The 26020-nt window shown below is 44.8% G+C and overlaps 1 protein-coding gene across 2 annotated transcripts in view; it reads right to left on the bottom strand.

Annotated features, from left to right (window-relative positions):
- The window catches only part of LOC142652837 (carboxymethylenebutenolidase homolog), a 159792-nt gene that overhangs the window by 45949 nt on the left and 87823 nt on the right, over positions 1-26020 (bottom strand). For both annotated transcript variants that reach the window (XM_075828524.1, XM_075828525.1), the window contains exon 2: positions 14808-15029. In XM_075828524.1, coding sequence (XP_075684639.1) covers positions 14808-15022 — 215 coding nt within the window. In that variant the 5' untranslated portion in view covers positions 15023-15029. The remainder of the gene's footprint in view (positions 1-14807; positions 15030-26020) is intronic.

Raw genomic sequence — 26020 nt, 5'->3', positions numbered from 1 at the left:
ACACCAATTAAAATCTGGGTAATTAAAATCTCCCATTATCACTACAGTACCCCCCTGTGCTGCCCGTTTATATAGCTGACCTTCCATCTCCTCAGTTATATTGGGGGGGTCTATAGATTACACCAAAAGTAAGTTTTTCAGTGTTTACCTCCCTTTGTAATTCCACCCACAAGGTGTCAACCTCCTCACAATCTTCACCCACTATTGCCTCTTTCACACTCTCCATCATATAACTTCTCACGTACAGACATACACCACTGCCTTACCTATTTGCCCTGTCTTTCCGAAACAGTGTAAAACCCTGTAGATTTACAGCCCAGTCATGAGAAGAGTCTATCCATGTTTCAGCAACACCAACTATATCTATATGTTCCTCCAGTACCAAGGCCTCCAGCTCCCCCATTTTGATTGCTAGACTTCTGGCATTTGTGAACACACTTTAACTTGCCTTTAAATGTTTCACTTTCAGTATAAGAAATGTGATTATTTGACATTATTTGGGCATTCTTATTTTCATTGCTGTTTTGCAACAAAAGGATCTCCTGATCCTGTTGTCTAGTCCTCTCCCCACAGTCTATTTCTCCCCCCACCAATATAGTCTGACCCCTCTCTAACCTAACTACCCCTTTATTTTCTACATTGACCTCCCTCCTCAGCCCTAGTTTAAATACTCCACCGCCCCAGCTTGTACTACAATGAAAAGTTAGCCCAGTGCTCTAGGAACCCAAAGTCTTCTCCTCTACACCAAGACTTAAGCCATGCACTTAACTCCCTGAGCTCCCACTGTCTTTCCTTTGATGTGCATGGCACAGGCAGTATTCCTGAGAATAATACCTTGGAGGTCCTTCCCTTCAGCTTGTAGCCTAGTTCTTTAAAATTATTCTTAAGGCTCCTCCACCTTCCATGTATTCTGTCGTTGGTACCTACATGGACCACGACAGCTGGATCATCACCTGCCCCTCCCAGTAATTTATCCACCCGTTCCACCACATGCCGAACCCTGGCACCAGGGAGACAGCAAACCATTCGGTTGAGGCGGTATTGGCGACAAATTATTATATCCGTCTTCCTGATTATAGAATCCCCTACAACTAGTAATTGCCTTGCCTTACCTGCATTACCATCCTGCAGGCTCCTAGCTGGGCTGTATCACAGCTGTTAGGAAGATCAGTATCAACTAGGGCTGCCATTTCTGAGACTGACACCCTCGCATCGTCACCCAACATGGCAATTTTGCTTGGAATAACAGACACAGGACTGGCCCCTAACCACATTAACCCAGCTACTTGCCTGGTCCTACTAACCCATGTCTTCACCCTCCAGATCTACCCCACTAACTGCTTGCTCAGTGAGCAGCATGCTCCACTCAAGTCTATCGCCCTCAGTGTTGCATTTTGCTCCTCCAGATCTCTAATGAAAGCTTCCAGGTGAACAACATGCTCACATCTGCCACAGAGGTATTCACCCTGGAACTCCTGCTCCAGTCGTGCATACATATGGCAAACTGTGAACTGAAGAAAACCTCCAATCTTGCTATCCATTATCCAAGTTACAAAAAAACTGAACAATTAAAAAAGTAAGGGTATGTTCACACGGTAGCTTCCGTTACGGCTGAAATTACGGAGCTGTTTTCAGGAGAAAACAGCTCCGGAATTTCAGACGTAATGGCATTTTCAGGCGTTTTTCGCTGCGTCCACTACGGACGTAATTGGAGCTGTTTTTCCATGGAGTCAATGGAAAACGGCTCCATTTACGTCTCAAGAAGTGACACGCACTTCTTTGACGTGGGCGTCTTTTTTACGTGAAGGCTTTTGACAGCGGCGCGTAAAAAAAATGACCGTCGGCACAGAACATCGTAAAACCCATTCAAATGAATGGGCAGATGTTTTCCGACCCTTTGGAGCCGTATTTTCGGACGTAATTCGAGGCTAAAATGCCCGAATTACGTTCGTAAATAGGGTGTGTGAACCCAGCCTAAAAGTAAAAAAGAAGAGTACTTACAGGGACTTTAACTCCTCTTTTCAACTCTGGTTTAGTAACTCCACTTGTTCACAAACCACTTAATCCAGCAACTCCAAATGAGAGCAAGATCAAAGTGAGTCCTGCAAGCTAATTTATATCACCTGAGAGCAATTAACCCCTCCCCTAGTTAGCTGCACAACAGAGAAGCTGAGAAGAAAAAAAGGTTTTTAAATGGTGTCAGTTTTGCTAGCTTCTATTTGCAAGCACTCAATTCATTTATCACACACAGTATCTCACGCAGGAACACAGCAACCCAATCCGGTTTAATAACTCCACTTGTTCACAACCACTTAATCAAGCAAGCCCAAATGAGAGCAAGCTCAAAGTGAGTCCTGCAGGCTAATTTATATCACCTGAAAGCAATTAACCCCTCCCGGTAGTTAGCTGCAGAGAAGCTGAAAAGAGAAAAGGTTTTTAAATTGTGTCAGTTTTGCTAGCTTCTATTTGCAAGCACTCAATTCATTTATCACACACAGTATCACACAGGCACACAGCAACCCAATCCGGTTTAATAATACCACTTGTTCACAAACCACTTAATCCAGCGAGCCCAAATGAGAGCAAGCTCAAATTGAGTCCTGCAGGCTAATTTATATCACCTGAGAGCAATTAACCCCTCCCACTAGTTAGCTGCACAGCAGAGAAGCTGAGAAGAAAAAAAGATTTTTAAACCCCTTCCCACTGTGGCCACTTTTGACATTCCTGACAGAGCCTTATTTTTCAAATATGACATGTGTCACTTTATGTGGTAATAACTTTGGAATGCTTTTACCTATCCAAGCATTTCTGAGATTGTTTTCTCATGACATATTGGACTTTATGTTAGTGAAAAAATGTAGTCGATAAATTCAATATTTATTTGTGAGAAACACCATAATTTAGAGAAAATTAGCAAAAATTTGCATTTTCTAAACTTAAATGTATCTTCTTTTAAAATTAATAGTAATACCGCACAAAATAGTTACTAGTTAAGATTTTCCACATGTCTACTTTATGTTTGCATCATTTTTTGAACATCCATTGAATTTTCTAGGACGTTACAAGGCTTTTCTCACATTTTCAAGAAAATTTCAAAAGGTTATTTTTCATGGACCAGTTCAGTTCTGAAGTGGTTTGGGAAATCCGCCATAAATCTAAATAGCATTTAGAAAGCCTCTTAAACCTTTAGGCGTTTCACAACAATTAAATGAAAGTAGAGGGGAAATTTACCAATTAAATTTTTTGGCCAGAAATTATTTTTTAATTCATTTTTTCTGTAACACAGAAGGTTTTACAAGAGAAACGCAACTCAATATTTATTGCCCAGATTGTGCAGTTTTTAGAAATATCCCACATGTGGCCCTAGTGTGCTAATGGAGTGAAACACAGGCCCCAGAAGCAAAGGAGCACCTAGTGGATTTTGGGTCCTTTTTATTAGATTATATTTTAGGCACCATGTCTGGTTTGAAGAAGTCTTGTGATGCCAAAACAAAGGAAACTCCCCAAAAAAGACGCCATTTTGGAAAGTACACCCCAAAGGAATTCATCTAGGGGTGTAGTGAGCATTTTGAACCCACAGATGTTTCAAAGATTTTATTAGAATTTGGATGTTAATTTTTTTTTCTACATTTTTCCAATAAGATGTCCTTTTAGCTAAAATAAAATCAATTTCCACAAGGAATAAAGAAGAAAAGCCCCCCAACATTTGTAAAGCAACTTCTCCAGAGTATGTAAATACCCTATATTTGGTCATAAACTGCTGTTTGGGTACACGGCAAGGCTTAGAAGAGAAGGAGCACCATTTGGCTTTTGGAGCGCAAATTTTGCTGGATTGGTTTCTCGGCCCCATGATGCATTTGCAAAGCCCCTAAGGTACCAGTACAGTGGAAACTCCCCAAAAGTGACTCTATTTGGGAAACTGCACACCTTGAGGAACTAATCTAAGGGAGTAGTGAGCATATTGACCCCACAGGTGTTTCATAGATTTTATTAAATTAGGCAGTGAAAATAAAAATAATAGTTTTTTTCCAATAAGACGTAGCTTTAGCTCAAAATTTTTCAATTTCTCAACAAATAAAAGGAGAAAAAGCAGCCCAACATTTGTAAAGCAATTTCTCCCGAGTACGGCAATACCCCATATGTGGTCATAAACTGCAGTTTGGACACACAGTAGGGCTCAGAAGGGAAGGAGTGCCATTTGGCATTTGGAGCGCAGATTTTGCTGGATTGGTTTCTGGGCGCTATGTCGCATTTGCAAATCCCCTGTGGGACCAAAACAGTGGAAACCCCCCAGAAGTGACCCCATTTTTGAAACTACACTCCTCAAGGAGGAAACCCCCCAGAAGTGACCCCATTTTGTAAACTACACCTAGGGGTGTAGTCAGGGCCGCCATCAGAAATTTCTGTGCCCCATAGAGCCCAGGAGTCTGGGGCCCCCCTCACTATTGGGGCGGGCACAAAGTAAAGGGGTGGGAGGTAAGGCAGCGGTGAAAAGCAAACTAGTAGGGTCTCTTTGGAAGGGCAGGGTAGAGACATCTGGTGGGTATCTGGGGGCAAGGTGGAGAGGCTAAGTGCCAGGGCTCAGTGGGGGAAGGAGGAGGGGATTTTTTGGAGAACAGAAATTGGCATGGGTGGCGACACCGTGCATGAGGGTGCCCGTGCCGCCCGTCGGAACGGCCCCCCCATGGCCGGCGGCGTACTATAGCATAGCAAGGAGGTATCTCCCTGCTCTGTGATCTACTAGCGCCACTGTAGTTCCCTGAAGGAGCGAAATCCCGGTGTGGCTGGGGATTCCGCTCCTGGAGCGCTCTACTTGATGTCTCTGTCCGTATATGGACAGTGACATCAGGGGCAACTCCTGAAGGGGAATCCCCGGTCACAGCGTCGGCAACGCTGTGGAAGGGATTCTGCTTCAGGAGTTGCCCCTGATGTCACTGTCCATATATGGATAGAGACATCAAGCGGAGCGCTCCAGGAGCGGAATCCCCGGCCACTGGGGGAGTCCGCTCCTTCAGGGAGTTAAAGTGCCGCTATCTACAGGAAGGGGGGTGCTATCTACAAGGGGGCTGTGGGCAGGGTGGCACTACCTGCAAGGGGCTGTGTGGCACTACCTACTATGGGGCTGTGTGGCACTACTTACCAGGGGGCTGTGTGGCACTAGCTACCAGGGGGCTGTGTGGCACTAGCTACCAGGGGTCTGTGTGGCACTACCTACCAGGGGGCTGTGTGGCACTACCTACAGGGGGCTGTGTGGCACTACCTACAGGGGGCTGTGTGGCACTACCTACAATGGGGCTGTGTGGCACTACCTACAATGGGGCTGTGTGGCACTATCTACAGGGTGCTGTGTGGCACTATCTACTGGGGGAATCTGTGAGTTATGGGCTGATGGTCATTTTACTGTGAGTGGTGGGCTGATGGTAATTTTACTGTGAGTGGGGGGCTGATGGTCATTTTACTGTGGGTGGGGGGGATAATGGTCATTTTACTGTGAGTGGCGGGCTGATGGTCATTTTACTGTGAGTGGGGGGCCGATGGTCATTTTACCGTGAGTGGGGGTGGGGCTGATGATTATTTTACTGTGAGTGGGGAGCTGATGATTATTTCACTGAGAGTGGGGGCTGATGATTATGTTACTGTGAGTGGGGGACTGATGGTCTTCAAGTGGTTTCCACCTCTGAGCTCCAATTGAAATTAATAGGAGGCAGAAAATACCTGCATCGCCCGTTTGGAGCTTTTTTTCCTGCGTCTTTTGCATTCGCTTCAACAGCTTAAAAAAATGCAAAAAAATAAAAAAAAAAGTCCAACAACACTGTCACTTCCTGAAGGAATTTTGAGGCCGATTTTTTTTGCCTCACAAAAAACGCTGTGTGAACATACCCTATGAGTGTAGTGCTTGTTTTTATCAGTTTTCTATCTTTCTCTAAACAATTTTTGGTAGGGGTGCCCTGAGGAAATTTTATTTTTCCAGTGCTGCCTCGAGTCCGAAAATGTTGGGAAACTCTGCACTAGGCTACAGGATCACCCTGGCCGATGAAAGGGTCTCTTCGTGGAGCAGCTCAGTTCATCGTGGGAACGAGGCCTAGGTGAGTACAACTTTTTTTTGTTGTTTGGGGGCACTGTCTACAAGGGGGAGGTGGGGCGTTGTATGGCACGATCTACAAGGGGAGGTGGGGGCCGTATGGCACTGTCTACATGAGGGAAGTGGGGGGCTGTATGGCACTGTCTACAAGGAGGAGGTGGGGGGCTGTATGGCACTGTCTACAAGGGGGAGGTGGGGGGCTGTATGGTACTGTCTACAAGGAGGAGGTAGGTGCTGTTTGGCACGATCTACAAGGGGGAGGTGGGGGGATGTATGGCACTGTCTACAAGGGGGAGGTGGGGAATGTATGGCACTATTTACAAGGGGGAGGTGGGGGCTGTATGGCACTGTCTACAAGGGGGAGGTGGGGGGTTATGGCACTATCTAAAGGAAGGCTGTGTGGCACAATCTACACGGGGGTACTATCTACAGGGGGGCTGTGTGTAGCAGACAGGAGAGTGGGGGAATTATACTGTGTGGGGGCCACAACAAGACATTAGACTGTGTAGGGGTACTACATGGGGCAATATACTGTGTATGGCAGCCAGAGGAGGGGGCATTATACTGTGTGGAGGCCACTAAGCGGACATTATACTGTGTAGGGGCACAACAGAGGGCGTAATACTGTGTGGGCATAATTAGAGGACAAAATAATGTGTCCTTGAAGGGGTTATAATATATTATTTTTATACTGTATGGAGGAACTAAAGGGGCATTATACTTTTTTTTATGGGGCATTTTTTTTATGATGGGGTGGGGCGTCGAAAGATAATTTCGCACAGGGCGCCACCTATCCTAAGGCCGGCCCTGTCACTACCCACCACAGGTTTGAAGGCTATGTAAACCATTGAATGTGTTTTTTGTTTTTTTGTACCAGTCTGTTTGGTGCTACTTTGTAAATACTTTTAATTAAAAATTATTTTTACTTAAAATACAGCTTCTTTGTATCCTGTATACAGAGCAGCTCTATTATGCACTGAAACCTTTATCTGTCAGGTCAGCGGGACTGACGGGTTCAGTGTCAGCGGGTCCTGCGTGTCTCTGTTCATAATTAAAATTTGATCGATAACAGGTGGATCCTGATCCGCCGACACTGAACCCATCAGCCCCCCGGACCTGATGAATACAAGTCTCAGCGCACGATACAGCTGCTTTGTATACAGGATACAAAGCAGCTGTATCTCCAAAAGTAAAAATTATTTTTAATAAAAAGTATTTACAAAGTTTCATAACACACTAATAAACTTTTTTATATATAAAAAGAGGTGTACATAGCCTTTAAGATCTCGCCCCCTCCCCCACGTATACTCTCTCCTTCCTCTACCCCTCCCTTCAGATATCCTCTTTTCAGTTATCATCCCCCTAGCATAATGTCTCCTTTAGTGTCATCCACCCTCGATTATTATCTCCTACCCACTACACCATCATCTCCCTGTCCCCATTGTCATCTAACCCCCCCTCCCACGCCCCCCCATAGAAAGTAAGTGTCTTACCCAATTCTGTATGACATCCTCCGAACACTGAAGCACCGCAGTGTATCACTAGCAGCAGCTCTACGACGGCTCTTGTCTCCTGTGCTGTGTAACGGGACAATAAACCTGTCTTCTCCCTCCGCTTACACAGCATGGGACATAAGAGGTAAGAACTGCTACTAGTGATACAAGACCATGAAGCAGTGCTGAGAGGGTGTAGTACCGACATGGGTAACATTGCTTTTTATTGTGGGGATGTGATGTGAGGAGGCTCCGGGCAGCAGCAGCAGCCTGACAGACATCACATACTGACACAGACATCGCATACTCACTGTGTCAAAAGTCTTCTGCTGCTGCTTGACGCCTCCACTGCATTCAAACCTCCCGCTGCCTTCATGACGTCTCCCCTCCTTGTCTCCTCCACACACGCTGTCACACCGCTGTGGAGGAGGAGGAGGGATCGGCACTATGTGAACAGCGGGCCCTTATGATTTTACTTTGATGCAAAGAACGGGCCCCAGCTCCGTGATGGGACCTGTTCCTTTCACCAAAGGGAAATCATAAGGGCCCGTGAGCAAATGAATCCCAGCAGTAGAGCACGGGCCCCCATTTTTTCAAATTTATGACCGGGCCCCTGATGGCAGTACCGCCAGTACTGCCCTGATGGCGGCCATGGGTGTAGCGAGCATGTTAACCTCGCAGGTGCTTTCCAGAAATTAGTGTGCACTAGATGTTGCAGAGTGAAAATGGGAATTTTTCCATAGATATGCCAATATGTGGTGCCCAGCTTGTGCCACCATGAAAAGACAACTCCCTAATTATTATGCTGTGTTTCGCGGTTTTAGAAACACCCTACATGTGGCCCTAATCTTTTGCCTGGACGATTGACAGGGCTCAGGAGTGAAAGAGTACCATGAGAAATTGAGGCCTAAGTTGGCAACTTACAAAGTATTGGTTCATAATTGCAGAGGCTCTGATGTGAAATAATAAAAGAAACCATTTTGGAAATTACACCGCTCAAGGCATTTATTAAGGGGTGTAGTGAGCATTTTCACCCCACAGGTCTTTTCCATAAATGATTGCTTAGCGGATGGTGCAAAGTAAATATATACATTTTTCCCAAATATGCCATTTCAGTGGCAAATATGTTGTGCCCAGCTTGTGCCACTGGAGACACACACCCCAAAAATTGTTAAAAGGGTTCTCCCTGGTTTAGCTATGCCATATATGTGGAAGTAAACTGCTGTTTGGGCACACTGTAGGGCCTCTAAGGGAGGGAGCGCCATTTGAATTTTGGAGCGTGGATATTGCTTGGCAGTACTTTTTTTTTTGGAGTTTTACTGGTATTTTAGATTATAATGTGGGGGCATATGTAAGATGGGCAGAGTACATCAGGGGCATAGTCAGGTGGTAAAATAATGGGGTAAAATAATCCATAGATGTGTGTTACACTGTGAAGCAATCCTTTATGCACAGGCCAGTGTCGCACTGATAAGTGGTGTCGTTTCTTATCCCCCTTTTGGTCCACACTCGGCACCTTTGCAGTTTGGGGAATTTTGCTGGGAAAGTATTGTCCTGGTATGATATGGGCACCCTCGCTTCCAGCAGATATGTTTGAGTCCTCCCCTTCCTGGTTCCCGAATTTTAGTGCCTTGATAAATCGCCTCTTGAAACAGAAGAAATGATCCCCTCGGGCCTGCACAACTGCATATTTTTCTTTCCTGACTTATTGGACCCTTAACTTATTTAATTTTTTCATAGACGTACTGGTATGAGGGCTGTTTTGTCGTGGGACGAGCTGTAGTTATTATTGGTACCATTTTGGGGTACATGCAGCTTTTTGATCACTTTTTATCCTTTTTTTTGGGAGGCAAGGTGAACAAAAAACAGCAATTCTGAGGACTTTCTGGAAGGCACTCTAATACTGGGGGGGGGGGGGGATTTGAATGCCACCTTAGATCCCGCATTAGATTCCTCACGAGGGCATTACACTTTATCCAGGCCAGCTCACCGTCGTATACGTCGGCTGTTGCATGAGCATCAACTCGTTGATACATGGCGGCTCCTTTATCCCTCGACCAAAGACTACACATTTTTTTCGGCTCCCCACAACTCATATTCCCGGCTAGACTATTTTTTTCTACGTCATTCACACCTCTCCAGCCTCACATCTGCCTCCATTGACGACATTACATTTTCTGACCATGCTCTTATTACTCTTACTCTGTCTCTCCCGACGGCTCGCCCTCGTTCCTGGCAGTGGCGCTTGAATGAATCGCTCTTACAGGATCCGACGGTGGTATCGAACATTCGCAGGGACCTAGTGGAGTACTTTGACACGAATGCTTTGCCGGGGGTTGACCCTTTTTGCATTTGGGAGGCACATAAATGTGTAGTGCGCGGTTCCTTTATACGTATTGGTTCCAAACTTAAGAAGTTAAGAAGTGGACAGCACACCTCCTGGACTTGTTGTCCCGGATACACCGATTGGAACAGTCCCATAAGGTTTCCCAGGACCAGGTTGTGGGGGCGGAGTTGGGGCAGTTGAGAGAGCAGGTCCGTTCGCTCTGTCTTTCTAAGGCGAGGGCCTCCTTAGTTAAATGCAGGCGGCACTTTTACGAATTTAGTAACAAACCTGGTAGGACTCTGGCGCGGGCACTTAGGAAAACACGTTCTCGCACCTATGTCTCCCTTGTTCTAGGCTCACACAATAGGCGTCTACAGCACCCACAAGACATTTTGGAGGCCTTCCGTGCCTATTACCACTCTCTGTATAATCTCCCTCAGGCACCTTCTTCTCTGGATGGCGGTAGTCAATTGGAGAAGATTGAGCGGTATCTCCGGTCCTCGGGGATGAAATCTATCCCTCCAAAAGCTATTGCTACCCTGGAGGCTATTTCCTTGGAAGAGTTGTCATGGGCACTGAAGGACTCGCCTGCGGGGAAGGCACCGGGTCCGGATGGACTACCCTTACAATATTATAAGGCCTGCTCAGATTTGCTCTCGCCCCATTTCCTACATGCCTTCAATTCACTTACGGAGGGGGGTTCCATTCCTCGAGACACGTTGAAGGCCCATATTACGGTGATACCCAAAGAGGGGAAGGACCCATCCTTGTGTCAGAATTACTGCCCCATTTCTCTGTTAAACGTTGATCTAAAACTATTTGCTAAGATCCTGGCCCATAGGATGTCCCCACTACTACACACTGTGATACATAACGACCAGGTGGGCTTTATGCCCTTAAGGGAAGCACGAGATAATACCATTCGGGCAATTAACCTAATGTATCAATCGGCTGTCTCGGCCCCTCCCACTTGTTTTCTGTCGACGGATGCGGAGAAGGCCTTCGACAGAGTCAATTGCGATTTTATGCTGGCTAACTTGCGGTATGTGGGATTGGGTGCACATATGATTAATTGGATTTCAGGTCTCTACTCCTCCCCATCGGCCCAGGTTAAGGTTAATGGGCTCCTCCTCACTCGCTATCACTACCGGTACGAGGCAAGGCTGTCCCTTGTCCCCATTAATTTTCATTTTATGCTTGGAGCCCTTTTTGTGCCATATTCGCTCCAATCCAGATATTGCGGGTGTAGTTTTGGGAGGTAGGTCCCATAAGGTCGCTGCCTATGCGGATGACCTGCACTTTTTTATCACTGCTCCCAGTATTTCCTTGCCCAACCTGATGGCGGAGTTGAGTGGATACTTGAAATTGTCCAACTTCAAGATCAACTACCAGAAGTCTGAGGCTCTTAATATCTCGTTGCCGCAGACCCTGGTTGCTGACCTGTCTGAGTCCTTCTCTTTTAAATGGGCTAGAGATTTGCTTAAATATCTGGGGGTTTGGCTTCCCGGTGATCTGTCTCGCCTTTATGCGGTGAACTACCCTTTGCTTCTTCAATGCGTGAAGAGCGATTTGGATTCTTGGACATCGGTCACCTTTACCTGGTTTGGTAGGTGTGCCATATTTAAAATGAATATTTTACCGCGGATCCTGTATCACTTCCAGACGCTACCGATACATATCCCACTCCCATTCTTTCAATCTCTGTTGTCCCTACTGCACAAGTTCATATGGGCGGGGAAACCTGCGCGTATTGCCCGATCCATGATTTTTCGTGCAAAGTGTGAGGGGGGTGTTGGTCTCCCGGACTTTGTTTCCTATCATCAGGCCTCCCACTTGACACCGAGATTAAAGAGTGGGTGTCCATGGAACAGGTTTTTCTGGAAGTCCCTTTGCAGGCCTTCCCTTGGTTGGGCAACCACGTTCCCCTGTCGGCGCGGACGCACCCGACGATCGGGCCCACCCTGGCGGTTGCGTCGCGGCTCTTTCCTCGGAAAGAGATTTCTCCGTCTCCCTCCCCTCTGTTTCCGATTTTGGGCAATCCTGCATTCCCACCGGGCGGGAAGGGGGCCACTTTCAGCTCTGGTAAGGGACGTGCTGCACACTTTATGCAGGATGAGACGTGGATGACTAGCGCTCAGTTGGAGTCTTTGTCTCATTTTCTACATGGCAGGCCACCCAGTTAAGACACTTCCTTGCGTCCGTGCCTAATCCATCGGCTGGCCTGTGGGCCGATGTCAGTGCTGCATTGGTCTGCACCATTATATTTTGTGTGTTGAAAACGGAATATAAAAGAATGTAAAAAAAAACAAAACAAAAAAAAAACAGCAATTCGGATTTTGTTTTTTTTATATAGCGTTCAATTACATGTTAACTTTATTCTGCGGGTCAGTACGATTCTGGTGATACCAAATTTATAGCACTTTTTTATGTTTTACAACTTTTTTCACAATAAAGTTACTTTTGTAAAAATAATGTATTTTTTCTGTCACCATGTTGTAAGAGCCATAACTTTTTAATTTTTTGTCGACGATGTTGTATGAGGGCTTGTTTGTTGCGAGACGAGCTATAGTTTTTATAGGTATGATTTTTGGATACATGCAACTTTTTGATCAATTTTTATTGAATTTTTTGGAAGACAAAGTGACCAAAAAAAAACAGCAATTCTGGTAGTATTTTTTAGTTCGTTTTTTACGGCGTTCAGGCTATAATCACACGCTTAACAAAAAAACGGCTGAAAATACGGAGCTGTTTTCAAGGGAAAACAGCTTCTGATTTTCAGCCTTTTTTTAGCAACTCGCATTTTTCACAACGTATTTTACGGTAGTTTTTGGAACTGTTTTTCTATAGTCAATGAAAAACGGCTCCAAAAACGACTCAAGAAATGACATGCACTTCTTTTTCACGAGCCCAGTCGGGACAGAACAACATTTTTCCCATTGAAATCAATTGGCAGACGTTTGGCCCGAAAAACGTCCGAAAATAAGCCGTGTGAACATACCCTCACTACGCGGGACAAATAGCATAATATTTCAGTTAAATTCAGGCCGTTAAGTTCAGGTCGTTACGGACGCGGCGATACCAAATATGTATAATTTATTTCTTTTTTTAATTATAAATTACTTGATAAGGGTTAAAGGGTCTATTGTATCTTATTTTATTACTTGAAACTTTTATTTTTGCCAATTTTTATTTTTACTTTTTTTAACACTTCTTTTTACACTTGTTTTTTAGTCTCACTGGAGGACTTGAAGGTCCAACTATTTGATTGATGTTCTAATACATTGCACTACCTATGTAGTGCAATGTATTAGAACTGTCAGTTATTCACTGACAGCAAGCTGATCAGGCTCCGCCTCTGGGCGGGGCCTAATAGGCTTCCGTAATGGCAGGCAGGAGGTCATTGTTAGATGCAGCCCTGCCATCGCTTTCAATCGCTGCATCTAAGGGGTTAATGGCAGGGATCGGAGATAGCTCAGATTCCTGCCGTTGCAGCGGTGTCTGTTGTAACATACAGCGGACACCCACTGCTGATGACGCCGGTTCAGCTTCTGAGCCGGAAACTGAGCCGGCGCCATCTTGCCATTGGTACCGGAGGCCTTTTTGGCCCCGCCTCCGAGCGGGGCATAGGAGGCTTCCATTGTTGGCAGACCAAGAGGCCAGCATTAGGCCTCCGGTTGCCATTGCAGCCACTGGCAACCCAGCAATCACGTTGCTGGTGTGTCGGTGGCTAAAAAACCCTCAGATGCTGCAAACTCTATTGAACGCAGGAGGTTAATCGGCCGGAACGGAGGCTAGCTACGGTCTTGGCCGCTACATCAGGGTGTCAGCTGTAACATATTGAGTGCTAGATTCTATTTGCAAGCACTCAATTCATTTATCACACACAGTATCACACAGGCACACAGCAACACAATCCGTTTTAATAACTCCACTTGTTCACAAGCCACTTAATGCAGAAAGCCCAATGAGAGCATGTATGGACATATATGGACAGTGCTATCAGGAGCAGAGATGGAGTCCCAGGCAGCGCTAGTAGCGCTCTGCCTGGGACTCCAGCTCTGGGGTTGCCCATGACATCACTGTCCATATATGGACAGTGATGTCAGGGGCTTCCCCAGAGTTCCGGAGCAGAGCCTATACTAGTGCTCTGTTCTGCTCTGGGACTCCGGCTCTGGGGTTGCCCCTGAAATCCCATTCCAGTCCAGGAGGACAGTGTCTATGGACAGTGACGTCAGGGGCTCCTGCAGCAGAGGAATTCCCGACCTAAGCGCCGGAAACGCTCTGACTGGAGATTCCAATGGAGCGATCTACAGGGGTGGGTGTGTGGCATTATCTACAGAGGGCACTGTGGCATTATCTACAGAGGGCACTGTGGCATTATCTACAGAGGGCACTGTGGCATTATCTACAGAGGGCACTGTGGCATTATCTACGGGTGGGTGGGTGGCAGTATCTACAGAGGGCACTGTGGGATTATCTAGAGAGGGCACTGTGGCATTATCGACAGAGGGGCTGCCCAATCTTCATATTCTTGTGTCTGCCAAACACTGCCAACTGAGCAGCCAGACTACATTTAGCGACACTAAGGCTCCATGCACACGTTGACGTGAACGTATTTTTGCGTATATTTTTATTATAATAATGTAGCATTGTTATAGTAATGTAGTATTATTATAGTAATCTAGTATTGTTATAGTAATGTAGTATTATTATTATAGTAATGTAGTATTATTATAGTCATTTAGTATTGTTATAGTAATGTAGTGTTGTTATAGTAGTTTAAATAACTAATTGATTAACAATAATTTTATATTGTATCAAATTTGAAAGTAAAGTGGCCCGTCAACTTCCCATTTTTTCTATGTGCAGCCCATTTACTCAGCCAAGTTTGAGACGCCTGACTTACATGTATCCGTGCGAAGCAAGAAGATCAGCAAAATATCTTGTGTTTGGAAGCTTCCATCCATAAACATCTTGAACCACTATTATGGCTTTATCAGTGCTCATTTTTGGTTTGGAGATGTAAGCTTTGATATGTTCAATCACAATCTCATTTCCAAGACCTTTATAGTCAAACTGATCTCCCAGCTCACAAGGGCAAGGTTGTGCTTCATTTGCCATTGAAAATCTGAAAAAAAACAAAAAAAAACAAAGATTGATTGATCACTTTATTGTTATCCATATGTTAATTGTACAATTGCATTCAAAGTATGTAACCATGAGATACAGGTAAAGCTTCGTTCACATATCCGTTAGGGCTCTATTATGACGTTCCGTCAGAGCTTGTAGTCGACTACGGTATTCATTCCGTCAAGACGACGGTACCCTTGCACAACGGAGACAAATGGAAACCATTTGCACCGTAACCTGTGGTTTCCGTTTGTGTTAGTCAGGGCTCCGTTCCAACAGATAGCTCCGACGTAACGTAGAAACGGAGCCCTGACGCAGATGTGAACGCAGCCTAATTTAAAAATATAACGAACATGTAACAAAAAAAAGTAATCTCTTTTATTTTAGCAATTTGGTACTGTTTTTTTTTTGTTTGGCAAATTGACCATGAAGACAGACTGCAACAGGACGCAAAATGATGCAGTCTCCTCTTTTCTGTTTATGAACAGAATCTAGATGGATCCTGTTTTTTGTACAATAGAAGTCAATGTCAACAGGATAGTGGTGTGAATATTACAATAGTAAAAATAAGGATACACTTTAATGATATATAATGACTAGATCCCAGAGGTCGCTCTATATATTTTCCAGCAGGGTAGAAATACTTCTCTTAGCAGTTTTGAGGAGTATTTTTAGCCAAGGGGGAGTACGTAATTTCCGGTAATTCAAATTAATAAAACATAGTGATTTGTGGTGTTAAAAACTCCCTATTTCTGCAGGGAAACATTACTATAATGTCAGGAATTTTGAGGCAGATTTTGACCTGCCTGCACTCTCTTTGCCACGTTTTTTGGGCCGCGGCAATTGATCGCCACTGGCAAAAACCGCTGTGAAAACCGATTTCTCTGCCTCCCACTGATGTCAATGGGAGGTTAGAGGCAAAAACGCCTAAAGAAAGGGCATGACGCTTCTTTTTCCCTCTAGCGGTTTTTTTCACTCACGGGAAAAAAACACCTCCGCCTCCTATTGAAATAATTGGGAGGAAATTTCGGCCGTTTTTTGGCGCGGTTTCCGACGCAGTTTCAGAGTCAAAAACAGCGCCAAAAAACTGTGTGAACTAGGCCTAATCTTATACAGTATAAGATTACTGTCTGCTGGATCCTTGTATCTAAGCCTACCATGTGGTAGGCTTAGATACAGGGCCCATCAGACAGGATCACACATGGGCCACGTATCTAAGCATACCATGTGGTCGTGGTAAGATGCTTGGATACAGGGCCCCAGCAGACAGTAATCTTATACAGTATAAGGTAACTCGAAACCAAAGAATGGGTATGTATAAGGCAAAAACCAATAAGTCATGGAATAGCTATGTGAATATCCAAAATATATTTTATTTGATTAGAACTCAGTATGCTATGCAGAGGTTAAAAACGGCATAGAGAATGCCATATACAAGTCAATGGGAAGGGGAAACAGACCACCATGATAAGTGGCAAACAAAGTAGTAACTCCCACTCACTCACCTAAACCCCTAGAGCAGACGTTCGAATGCTAAAGATAAAGGAACAAGGACAAAAATGTTGCATCAAAATTAGCATGAGATCAGCATGTCCTGTGTGAGAACCGTTTTAGGGGAGAGGGAGGAATAGAAAGAGCCCCACGCGTATCACCAATAAGTGGCTTCCTCAGGGGTTAGCTAACAACTGAGCATGTACTGCCAGTTATATAGAGGGATAATAGGATATTAGTTAGTGCACAGGTGTGCACTCTAGGTCGCATGGACCCTTCCTCCTGATTAGAGCAAGAAAATGCAATGAAAAAACAGTCCTCCGTTTCGTGCACAGTGCGCACGCGCCAGAGCCGACACCATGTGCACCTGGCGGCGGCCCAGGCGCACGCGCAGTGCGCACGGAGGGACGGTCAGCGCCATTGAAATCAATGGCAAAAGATCACTGCTAAGGCGCACGCGTCGGGACCGCGACCATGGCAATATGACGCGGAAACCCGCGCGCGCGCAAAACCAGCTCAACAGGAAGGAAGGAAAAGGCAAAGGGGACAGCGAAGGCAGGGAAGGAGATGGAGCTGTATACTAAAGTAAGTGAGCATACAGCTCCATCTCCTTCCCTGCCTTCGCTGTCCCCTTTGCCTTTTCCTTCCTTCCTGTTGAGCTGGTTCTGCGCACGCGCGGGTTTCCGCGTCATGTTGCCATGGTCGCGGTCCCGACTCGTGCGCCTTAGCAGTGATCTTTTGCCATTGATTTCAATGGCGCTGACCGTGCCTCCGTGCGCACTGCGCGTGCGCCTGGGCTGCCGCCAGGTGCACATGGTGTCGGCTCTGGCGCGTGCGCACTGCGCACGAACGGAGGCCTTTTTGTTCATTGCATTTTCTTGCTCTAATCAGGAGGGAGGGTCCATGCGACCTAGAGTGCACACCTGTGCACTAACTAATATCCTATTATCCCTCTATATAACTGGCAGTACATGCTCAGTTGTTAGCTAACCCCTGAGGAAGCCACTTGTTGGCGATACGCGTGGGGCTCTTTCTATTCCTCCCTCTCCCCTAAAATGGTTCTCACACAGGACATGTTGATCTCATGCTAATTTTGATGCAACATTTTTGTCCTTCTTCCTTTATCTTTGGCATTCGAACGTCTGCTCTAGGGGTTTAGGTGAGTGAGTGGGAGTTACTACTTTGTTTGCCACTTATCATGGTGGTCTGTCTCCCCTTCCCTTTGACTTGTATATGGCATTCTCCATGCAGTCTTTAAATGTTTTTAACTTCTGCATAGCATACTGAGTTCTAATCAAATAAAATATATTTTGGATATTCACATAGCTATTCCATGACTTATTGGTTCTTGCCTTATACATACCCATTCTTTGGTTTCGAGTTACTGTGTTTCACAGGGTATGTGGCAGTATAAATGCAGTGCCTGCCTTAGACATTCTTATACAGTATAAGATTACTGTCTGCTGGAGCCCTGTATCTAAGGCCTCATGCACACAACAATAGCTATGTGCACGGCCGTAATTTTTTGGGTCGGACGGCCGCGGAGTGTCATCCGCAAATCGCGGGCTGTGCACATGCTTTAATTTCTATGAGCCTGGACCACAAAACACGGCCGTAATAAGACATGCCCGTTCTTTTTACGTGGACCGTGGAAACCAAAGTCGTGTGCATTGGCCCATTGAAATGAATGGGGGCGCAATTCACCCGCAGATTTACGGGTGAATTGCGGCCACAAAAATACGTTCGTGTGCATGGGGCCTAAGCCTACCATGTGGTAGGCTTAGCTACAGTGCCCATCAGACAAGATCACACATGGGCCATGTATCTAAGCCTATCATGTGATTGGCTTAGATACAGGGCCCAGCAGAGAGAATCACACCATGTGTGATCCTGTCTGATGGGCCCTGTATCTAAGCCTACCACAGATAGGATCACACATCTAAGTCTACCACATGGTAAGCTTAAAGGGGTTTTCCAGTCACTAAAAATTGATGGCTTATCCTCAGGATAGGCCATCAATAGCTGATGGGTCGGGGTCCGACTGCGAGGACCCCTAGCCAATCAGCTGTTCTGAATCGGGTGCAGCGCTCATACGAGCGCTGCTTCCCCTTCACTCTGGTCACTTGCTCACACTGTGAATCGTCGTCACGACGCGATTAACAGTGTGAGCAAGTGACTGGAATGAAGGAAAAGCAGCACTCGTACGAGCACTGCACCCCCTTCAAAACAGCTGATTGGCAGGGGTCCCAGGAGTCGGACCCCGACCCATCAGCTATTGATGGCCTATCCTGAGGCCTCAGCAGACTACTTACCCTCCTCTTCACTCCGGCCACAGTAGAGGTCCTGACTCTATCCATCATCGTGACTTCATGCGCGGTGCACAGATTTGTTACGTCATAACGCGAAGAGTCATCAGAATCTCTGCTGTGCTTCGGAAGGGTAAGTATACTGTCAGTTACTATTGTCACAGGGGCCCGTGTAGTTTATTACATAGGCCCCAGTTACTATAGTAACTTTTTATAGACGTGGTTGCGGGGTGCCGCGGGCCCCCTGGCTTCGGGGCCTGATCGCAATTGCGACCGTTGCGACCCCTATAGTTATGCCACTGCTTTTGAAAATACAGCTGTTCTGTTTTCTCTATACAGAACAGCTGTATTATTCGCTATTTACTGAATCTGTTAGTCCCGCGGACCTGACGGCTCAGTGTGATATGTAAACTATCACATCTGTGAGAGATAAATGGTTAATGCTCTTATGACTATACAGAATAATGGGTATTTTAGAAAGGTTAAGAGAAGAAATAGTTTGCAGATGCTCTGCCGTCCATTGAAATTGCAAACAGATGGTGGTCAATCACTTGACCACCCCCCTAAGCATAAAGGAAACCTAAGGGAATACCTGGTGCTCCACCAATGAGCTTTTATGGGAAAGGAAGATGTAAGGCTTGAACATACAGATGACTCATATGTTATGGAATGTTCTTTGTTCGTCTGATGCTATAAGTATGAGCACTGTAGTTCAATAAATTAGAAGTATTACTTTGGGAACTTGGTCTCAGTGTGTCTTTACTTCTCCGAGCTCGCACCCCCCCCACCTGATTTGAACCTGCATAGATGATCAAGGCGTAAAGTGACCCCATTGCGATCACAGAAATTGGCGCCCGAACAGGGACTTGACCAGAAGGACGGCACCCCACCCAGGGGATCTCCCGGGACTAGAGTGGCGACCTCCCGGACGAAGGAACGTGCAGACCACTGCTGCAGCAAGGTAAGAAGACTTAATTCTTACAAACTCTGCTCTGCACCTTCCTGTCTGGTAGGTCACCTTCCCGGTAGTACTCCTAAGGAATAGAGGGGCCACATGAGGGTATTTTTAGTGTAAAAATCTGGTCAAGTCTAAAATAAATCCTACTCTCAGGATAAAGTGCCTGATCTCTATGGCAGTATATGTATGAATGTTGTAGAAACCCAGTTTTGTGTCACAAATGCATTTTAGAATAAGGAAATTTTTTAAAGATGAAAAAAAAAAAAAATATAAAAAATTCAGATAATCCGGCAAATTACCAGAAACATGTGTACATGCTTCAGGTGACTACGGGGATTATGATAGGCTAAATTTTAGCCCGGAAATCGAAAATTTTGTGCAGTACAATAATCCGGCATGATGAATCAACACTTGGATTTGACACTCGCCCTATTATTTGGACTAGGGATACTAGCCGTTTTACTGTTATGGTGTGGAGGATATCTCCTTGAGTGGTGTTTAAAGTAAATAAGAAGGACTGTAAAAGGAAGATTCTCTGGCCAGAGTAGAAAGTAAGTACGGAAACTAGAAACTGTCTAAAATAGATGAGAATAGAATTCATCTGTCAGTAGCTAAAATCTGTAACAAAATACGGGTGTGCCTAAGGCCACCACTTACAGTCACAAGATGGGAAACTTGGTTACCCTCTCTAAAGATGAACACCCCAAAGGACAAACCGCCAAACAGGTAGTAGCAGAAAGAGAAGGTAAAAAGACGACACAGGGAATAAAAAAATTAATGAAAGCATGTGGTCTAGAATCCCATGGACAGTTCGATGCAGACAAATGGAATGAATGTTGTGACACAAAGCGTGGATGGCTGAAAGATAAAGGGTTGACTGAGAAAGCCGAAGCATGGAAGAAAGTGTCAGAGGAAGTAACGCGAGGGGGATGCATGGAAACAGAATGTAAGAAAAAGTTTTATTATGATTGTTATAATGAAAATCCAGGAAAAAGGACAGAGAAGGTAGGTAGACCCCCGGGGTATGGAGACAGAACGGCAAATGGTCCAGAAGGATGGACGTGTTTTAGGTGCGGTTCTCAGAACCTGGAGTGGAGGGATGTATGTTATGCATGTGGCGCTCCCAGACCTAGGGACAAAAATCCTCTAGGTATATACCCAGTAGTGCCAGGATACTCGAACAATAACCCTTTTGCGCCTGCCCCCACGCATATATAGGAACCATATAAGCAGGTTGCGGGAATGGCCCCTGTGGTGTTAGCACCAGCAGGGGTAATTACTAGGGCAGGAAAAACAAATAAAGGAGCAGAGGGAGGGGATGAGGAAGACGAAGAGGAGCAAAAAGAGCAAAACAGGAAGGACAAGGCAAAAAGAGAGGATTGCAGTATGTCGATGATTTACTTCTTTGCTGTCCCTCTTCCGAAGCGTGTATCCAAGCTTCGGTATCACTGTTGAAGTTTTTAGCGGAAAATGGGTGCAAGGCCTCTAAAGATAAATTGCAATCTTGTTGTACTCAAGTTGTATTTTTAGGACACTGTGTGGCACAAGGCACGAGGCATCTCACACACAGCAGAGTAGAAACTATTGTACAAATACCAGTTCCAAAATGTTTAAATGCTTTTTGTACATTTTTAGGTTTAGTCTCTTACTGCAGACCATGGATTCGTTCCGCATCCATTCTCATGCAGCCTCTGTATGACTGCCTCAGTAGCCAGCCTTTCCACCTTACGCCCGAAGCTGAAGAGAACTTCCACACTTTGAAATTGGTGGTCCAGACAGCCCCAGCTCTCGGGACCCCCAATTATGACAAGATTTTTCGACTATATTGTACTGAACAAAATGGCCATGCCACGTCTGTACTTACGCAAGCACATGGTCCACAACAGCGCCCAGTTGCCTACTATTCAGCTAGGCTTGACCCGGTTGCCCGTGGATCCCCATCCTGTGTACGAGCTATTATTGCAGTTAATCTTATGTTGAATAAAGCTTCTGATCTTGTATTAGCATTTCCTGTACAGATATATGCCCCCCATGATATTACTGCTATTCTAACTCAAGTACAACCTAAGCATTTGTCCACTGCCAGACATCTAAGATTAACTTGTGCGCTTCTTCTCCCTGAGCAGGTCACACTCCATAGGTGTGCCACTTTGAACCCAGCTACCTTACTGCCTCTGGAGCAAGGGGGAGTAGAGACAGGTAAAGTATGGTCAGAATATCTACCAGATACTGAAGAACATGATTGTATGGCCCTTATGGCCCAGGAAACAGTGGGGTTCGCACATGTGAAAGATACCCCACTCCAAAATCCAGACCTGATACTCTTTGTGGATGGTTCACGGTATTGTGTGCAAGGTTCTTTCTTCACAGGCTATGCAGTCACCACAGAACATACCGTACTTGAAACAGCATCCTTACCGGCCTCACGCTCCGCACAAGAAGCAGAACTAAAAGCACTTGCCCAAGCCTGCCATCAGGCCACAGGTAAAACAGCAAATATCTACACTGACTCTCGGTATGCATTTGGGATTGCACACGATTATGGCCCCATATGGAGGGCAAGACAATTTTTTACTTCAGCAGGTACCCCAGTTAAGAATGCGGATTTCGTAAAGTATTTGATGGAGTCTTTAGTATTACCAACTGAGGTAGCAGTAATAAAGATAAAAGCTCACACTACGGCCAACACACCAGAAGCAAGGGGAAATGCCCTGGCAGACGAAGCGGCAAAGCAAGCAGCACAGAAGCTACCCGTGTTAGCAGCCGTATGTCAGATAAAAGATCCAGAGGAAACAAGACCAGCTGTAAGCCCGGAACTACTGCAAAAACTTCAAGGACAAGCAACAAAAGAAGAAAAAGACAAGTGGACGGCCCAAGGAGCAACGCTACGAAAAGATGGCCTCTGGCAATGCCAGAATAAACTGTGCCTGCCTAAGACAATGTTCCCAATGATGGCCCAAATAACACATGGAGCGACTCACCAATCAAAAATGGCAATGATGGACTTGGTAAACAAGGTGTGGTATGCCCCAGGGTTTAGTGTGATGGGCAGCAGTTTTACACAAGGATGCATGATCTGTGCAACACATAATATTGGAAGAACTGTAAAAGTACCACAGAAGCACACACCCAGACCTATATATCCGTTCCAGAGACTGCAGATAGACTATATTCAACTACCCAAAGTTGGTACCTATGAGTATGTGCTTGTTTGTATTGATCTCTTTTCAGGATGGCCAGAAGCTTTTCCAGTCACCAAAGCTACAGCAGTAGCCACAGCCAAGAAGCTGATAAATGAAGTGGTCTGCAGATATGGAGTGCCGGAAGTAATTGAGAGCGACAGAGGAACACACTTTACGGGTGAAATCATGAACAATGTTTTATCTTCGTTAGGTATAAACCAAGCATTCCACACACCATACCATCCGCAAAGTAGTGGTAAGGTTGAGAGATTAAACGGGACTCTCAAATTGAAAATCCAAAAAGCTATGGTAGAAACCGGGAAACCATGGACCGAGTGTCTACCATTAGCCTTGTTCTCAGTAAGATACACGCCCACAAAAAGAACAGGTCTCAGCCCGTATGAGATCTTATTTGGGTCGGCTCCCAGACTAGGATGTTATTTTCCACAGGTGCTCCAGATGCAGTATGGTAGGTTAACTGACTATGTATCAACCCTGAACAAACAATTGACCAAGGTGCATGCACAAGTATTTTCTTCCATTCCAGACCCAGAATCGGTTGCCGGCGCGCATAAGCTAGAACCAGGAGATTGGGTCGTTGTCAAAAGACACGTGAGGAGGAGCCTTGAGCCACGGTTTGATGGTCCTTTTCAAGTTTTGCTCGTTACAAGCACCTCAGTAAAGCTAGAAGGAAAACCCAGTTGGATACATGCCAGCCACTGTAAAAAGGTCCTGATACTATCAGAAGAATCTCAAGAAGCGTCAAAGACGAAGGACTGAGAAGTCAAGATGAAGCTTTTCTCGGTTGTTGCGATAATTACTGTTTTTATGATGTTACACAATGTATGGACAGCAACCCCTGTGGTAAAAATACAAGGGGAAGGCCAGGGAAAAATGTTCACAATGAGCTGGAACAATGCTACAAGGACACGGAAACAAGGCAATTTTACATGTCAAGAAAATACCAGGTGTTTGATTGCCAATTGGACAACCACAGCAGGAACTTTTAAGTCAGGACAAATGGGAAGGAGTGGGTACTTACACCTAAAATATGGGGAACAACCAAATGTTACGATTACCCAGGCGTCAAGTAAATTGCTTATTTGTTGCATTAACACTGACAAACATTTTGTGCAGAAATATTTGGAAAAGCAAACGATACAACGAAGAGACTACTATAATGAAAGTGTAAAAGGATGTGATAAGGTAAATGAAACTGTATTTGTTACACAAGGTATGAATAGAATACTCTGTACCAATGCATCAGAAATAAGTAACAGAACGATTTTTGTATTATCAATTGAAATTTTACATGATGAACATAAGCCACACATAACCGAACAAAGTTTAGAAAGAATACCACATACATGTAAGAATGCTGTTACTCAAGAACAAAGGAAGAATATACATTTCAATATCTCCTTCCCTAAACCTCCAGATTGTCACACTAGAATAAAGAGAGAATGGTATGACACAATGTTAGATGGGGTAGGAACGGGACTGGGAGTATTGAATGGTATACAGTTAGAAACAGACGACACAGCAACAGCCTTACGCGTAGGAGCTACATGGTTGCCTACGAGTTTTGCTACCCAACAGAGTGGTCTCAAAATAGATCAGCTGTTTTTAAATGTTTTTAACGAATCTATGCTAGTGCAATATAGAACCATGGAGAATATCTCAGCGTTTGTAAATTGGACTGTATGTACTCTCAAAACAATATGGCAAAGAGAACAGATGGATGATTTTAAATCAAAATTATTCAGCACACACGTAAGACAGTGGACAGATATTCTACCGGTAGAAAAAGTAGATGATACTTGGTTATTGTTGCAACCCGAACATACTGAATGCACTCCCACTTGGTGTGCTGGTAGACTAATAGCTTTCAAGGTAAAAAGCCCTACATTGTTATGCAAATTTATAGTTATGCCTATGGTGATGATAGACCCAGTTATGTTTGAAGGACAGTACTGGATGCCAGAGATAAAGGGAACTCACATAAGTTCACAAAACACGACTGTTGACATTGACCTATGCCAATTGACGGAACAGGGGTATGTGTGTAATCAGGCATCAGGAATATATGAACCCTGTTTGATGCAGCACCAAGATAATATTTGTTCACTCACAGTTATCCCTGCTTCACAATTGAAAATATATATAGAAGTAGGCCCCTTGCATGTATGTCTCATAATGGATGACCTAAAGACACTTAAACAATTTAATGTCACCAGTCCATTCTCAGGGTGTTTGTATAATGTGACTCATTTGAATTGGGGTAATGATACGGTAGTCTTCTTGCCCACCCTAGAAGAAATTATGTCTACAATATGGGTTCCTGAACCACTACCTTATAGCAATTTTAGTTTACCGTTAGAAGAACTAAGAAGGGTATTACAAAAATCACAAGATGTCCAGAAATTAATAAAAGAACACAATGTAACCCTAAATAAAGTAAAAGTATTGGCTACTATAGCTTCAGGAAAAATAGTGCATTTATCCTCAGCCATAAAGGATGTTAGTGCCCACCACTGGTATGATATTTTCACAGGATTTTCCCCTACAGCCACTACAATATTACACGTATTGTTTCAACCTTTAATCTGTATGATGATATTATTTGTACTACTTACATGTTTCAATTGTTATGCTTTTTGTAAGATAAGAAATGCTTTTTCTCGAAGACCTATACACTATGAGCAGAGACGGATGTTGTGAGTTTAAGAGATAAGATGGTTAAAATCACAAAAGGGGGAATTTGTGAGAGATAAATGGTTAATGCTCTTATGACTATACAGAATAATGGGTATTTTAGAAAGGTTAAGAGAAGAAATAGTTTGCAGATGCTCTGCCGTCCATTGAAATTGCAAACAGATGGTGGTCAATCACTTGACCACCCCCCTAAGCATAAAGGAAACCTAAGGGAATACCTGGTGCTCCACCAATGAGCTTTTATGGGAAAGGAAGATGTAAGGCTTGAACATACAGATGACTCATATGTTATGGAATGTTCTTTGTTCGTCTGATGCTATAAGTATGAGCACTGTAG

The sequence above is a fragment of the Rhinoderma darwinii genome, chromosome 5, assembly GCF_050947455.1.
Source record: "Rhinoderma darwinii isolate aRhiDar2 chromosome 5, aRhiDar2.hap1, whole genome shotgun sequence".
Taxonomy (NCBI): Eukaryota; Metazoa; Chordata; class Amphibia; order Anura; family Rhinodermatidae; genus Rhinoderma; species Rhinoderma darwinii.
This window is presented reverse-complemented; position numbering and strand designations above follow the sequence as displayed.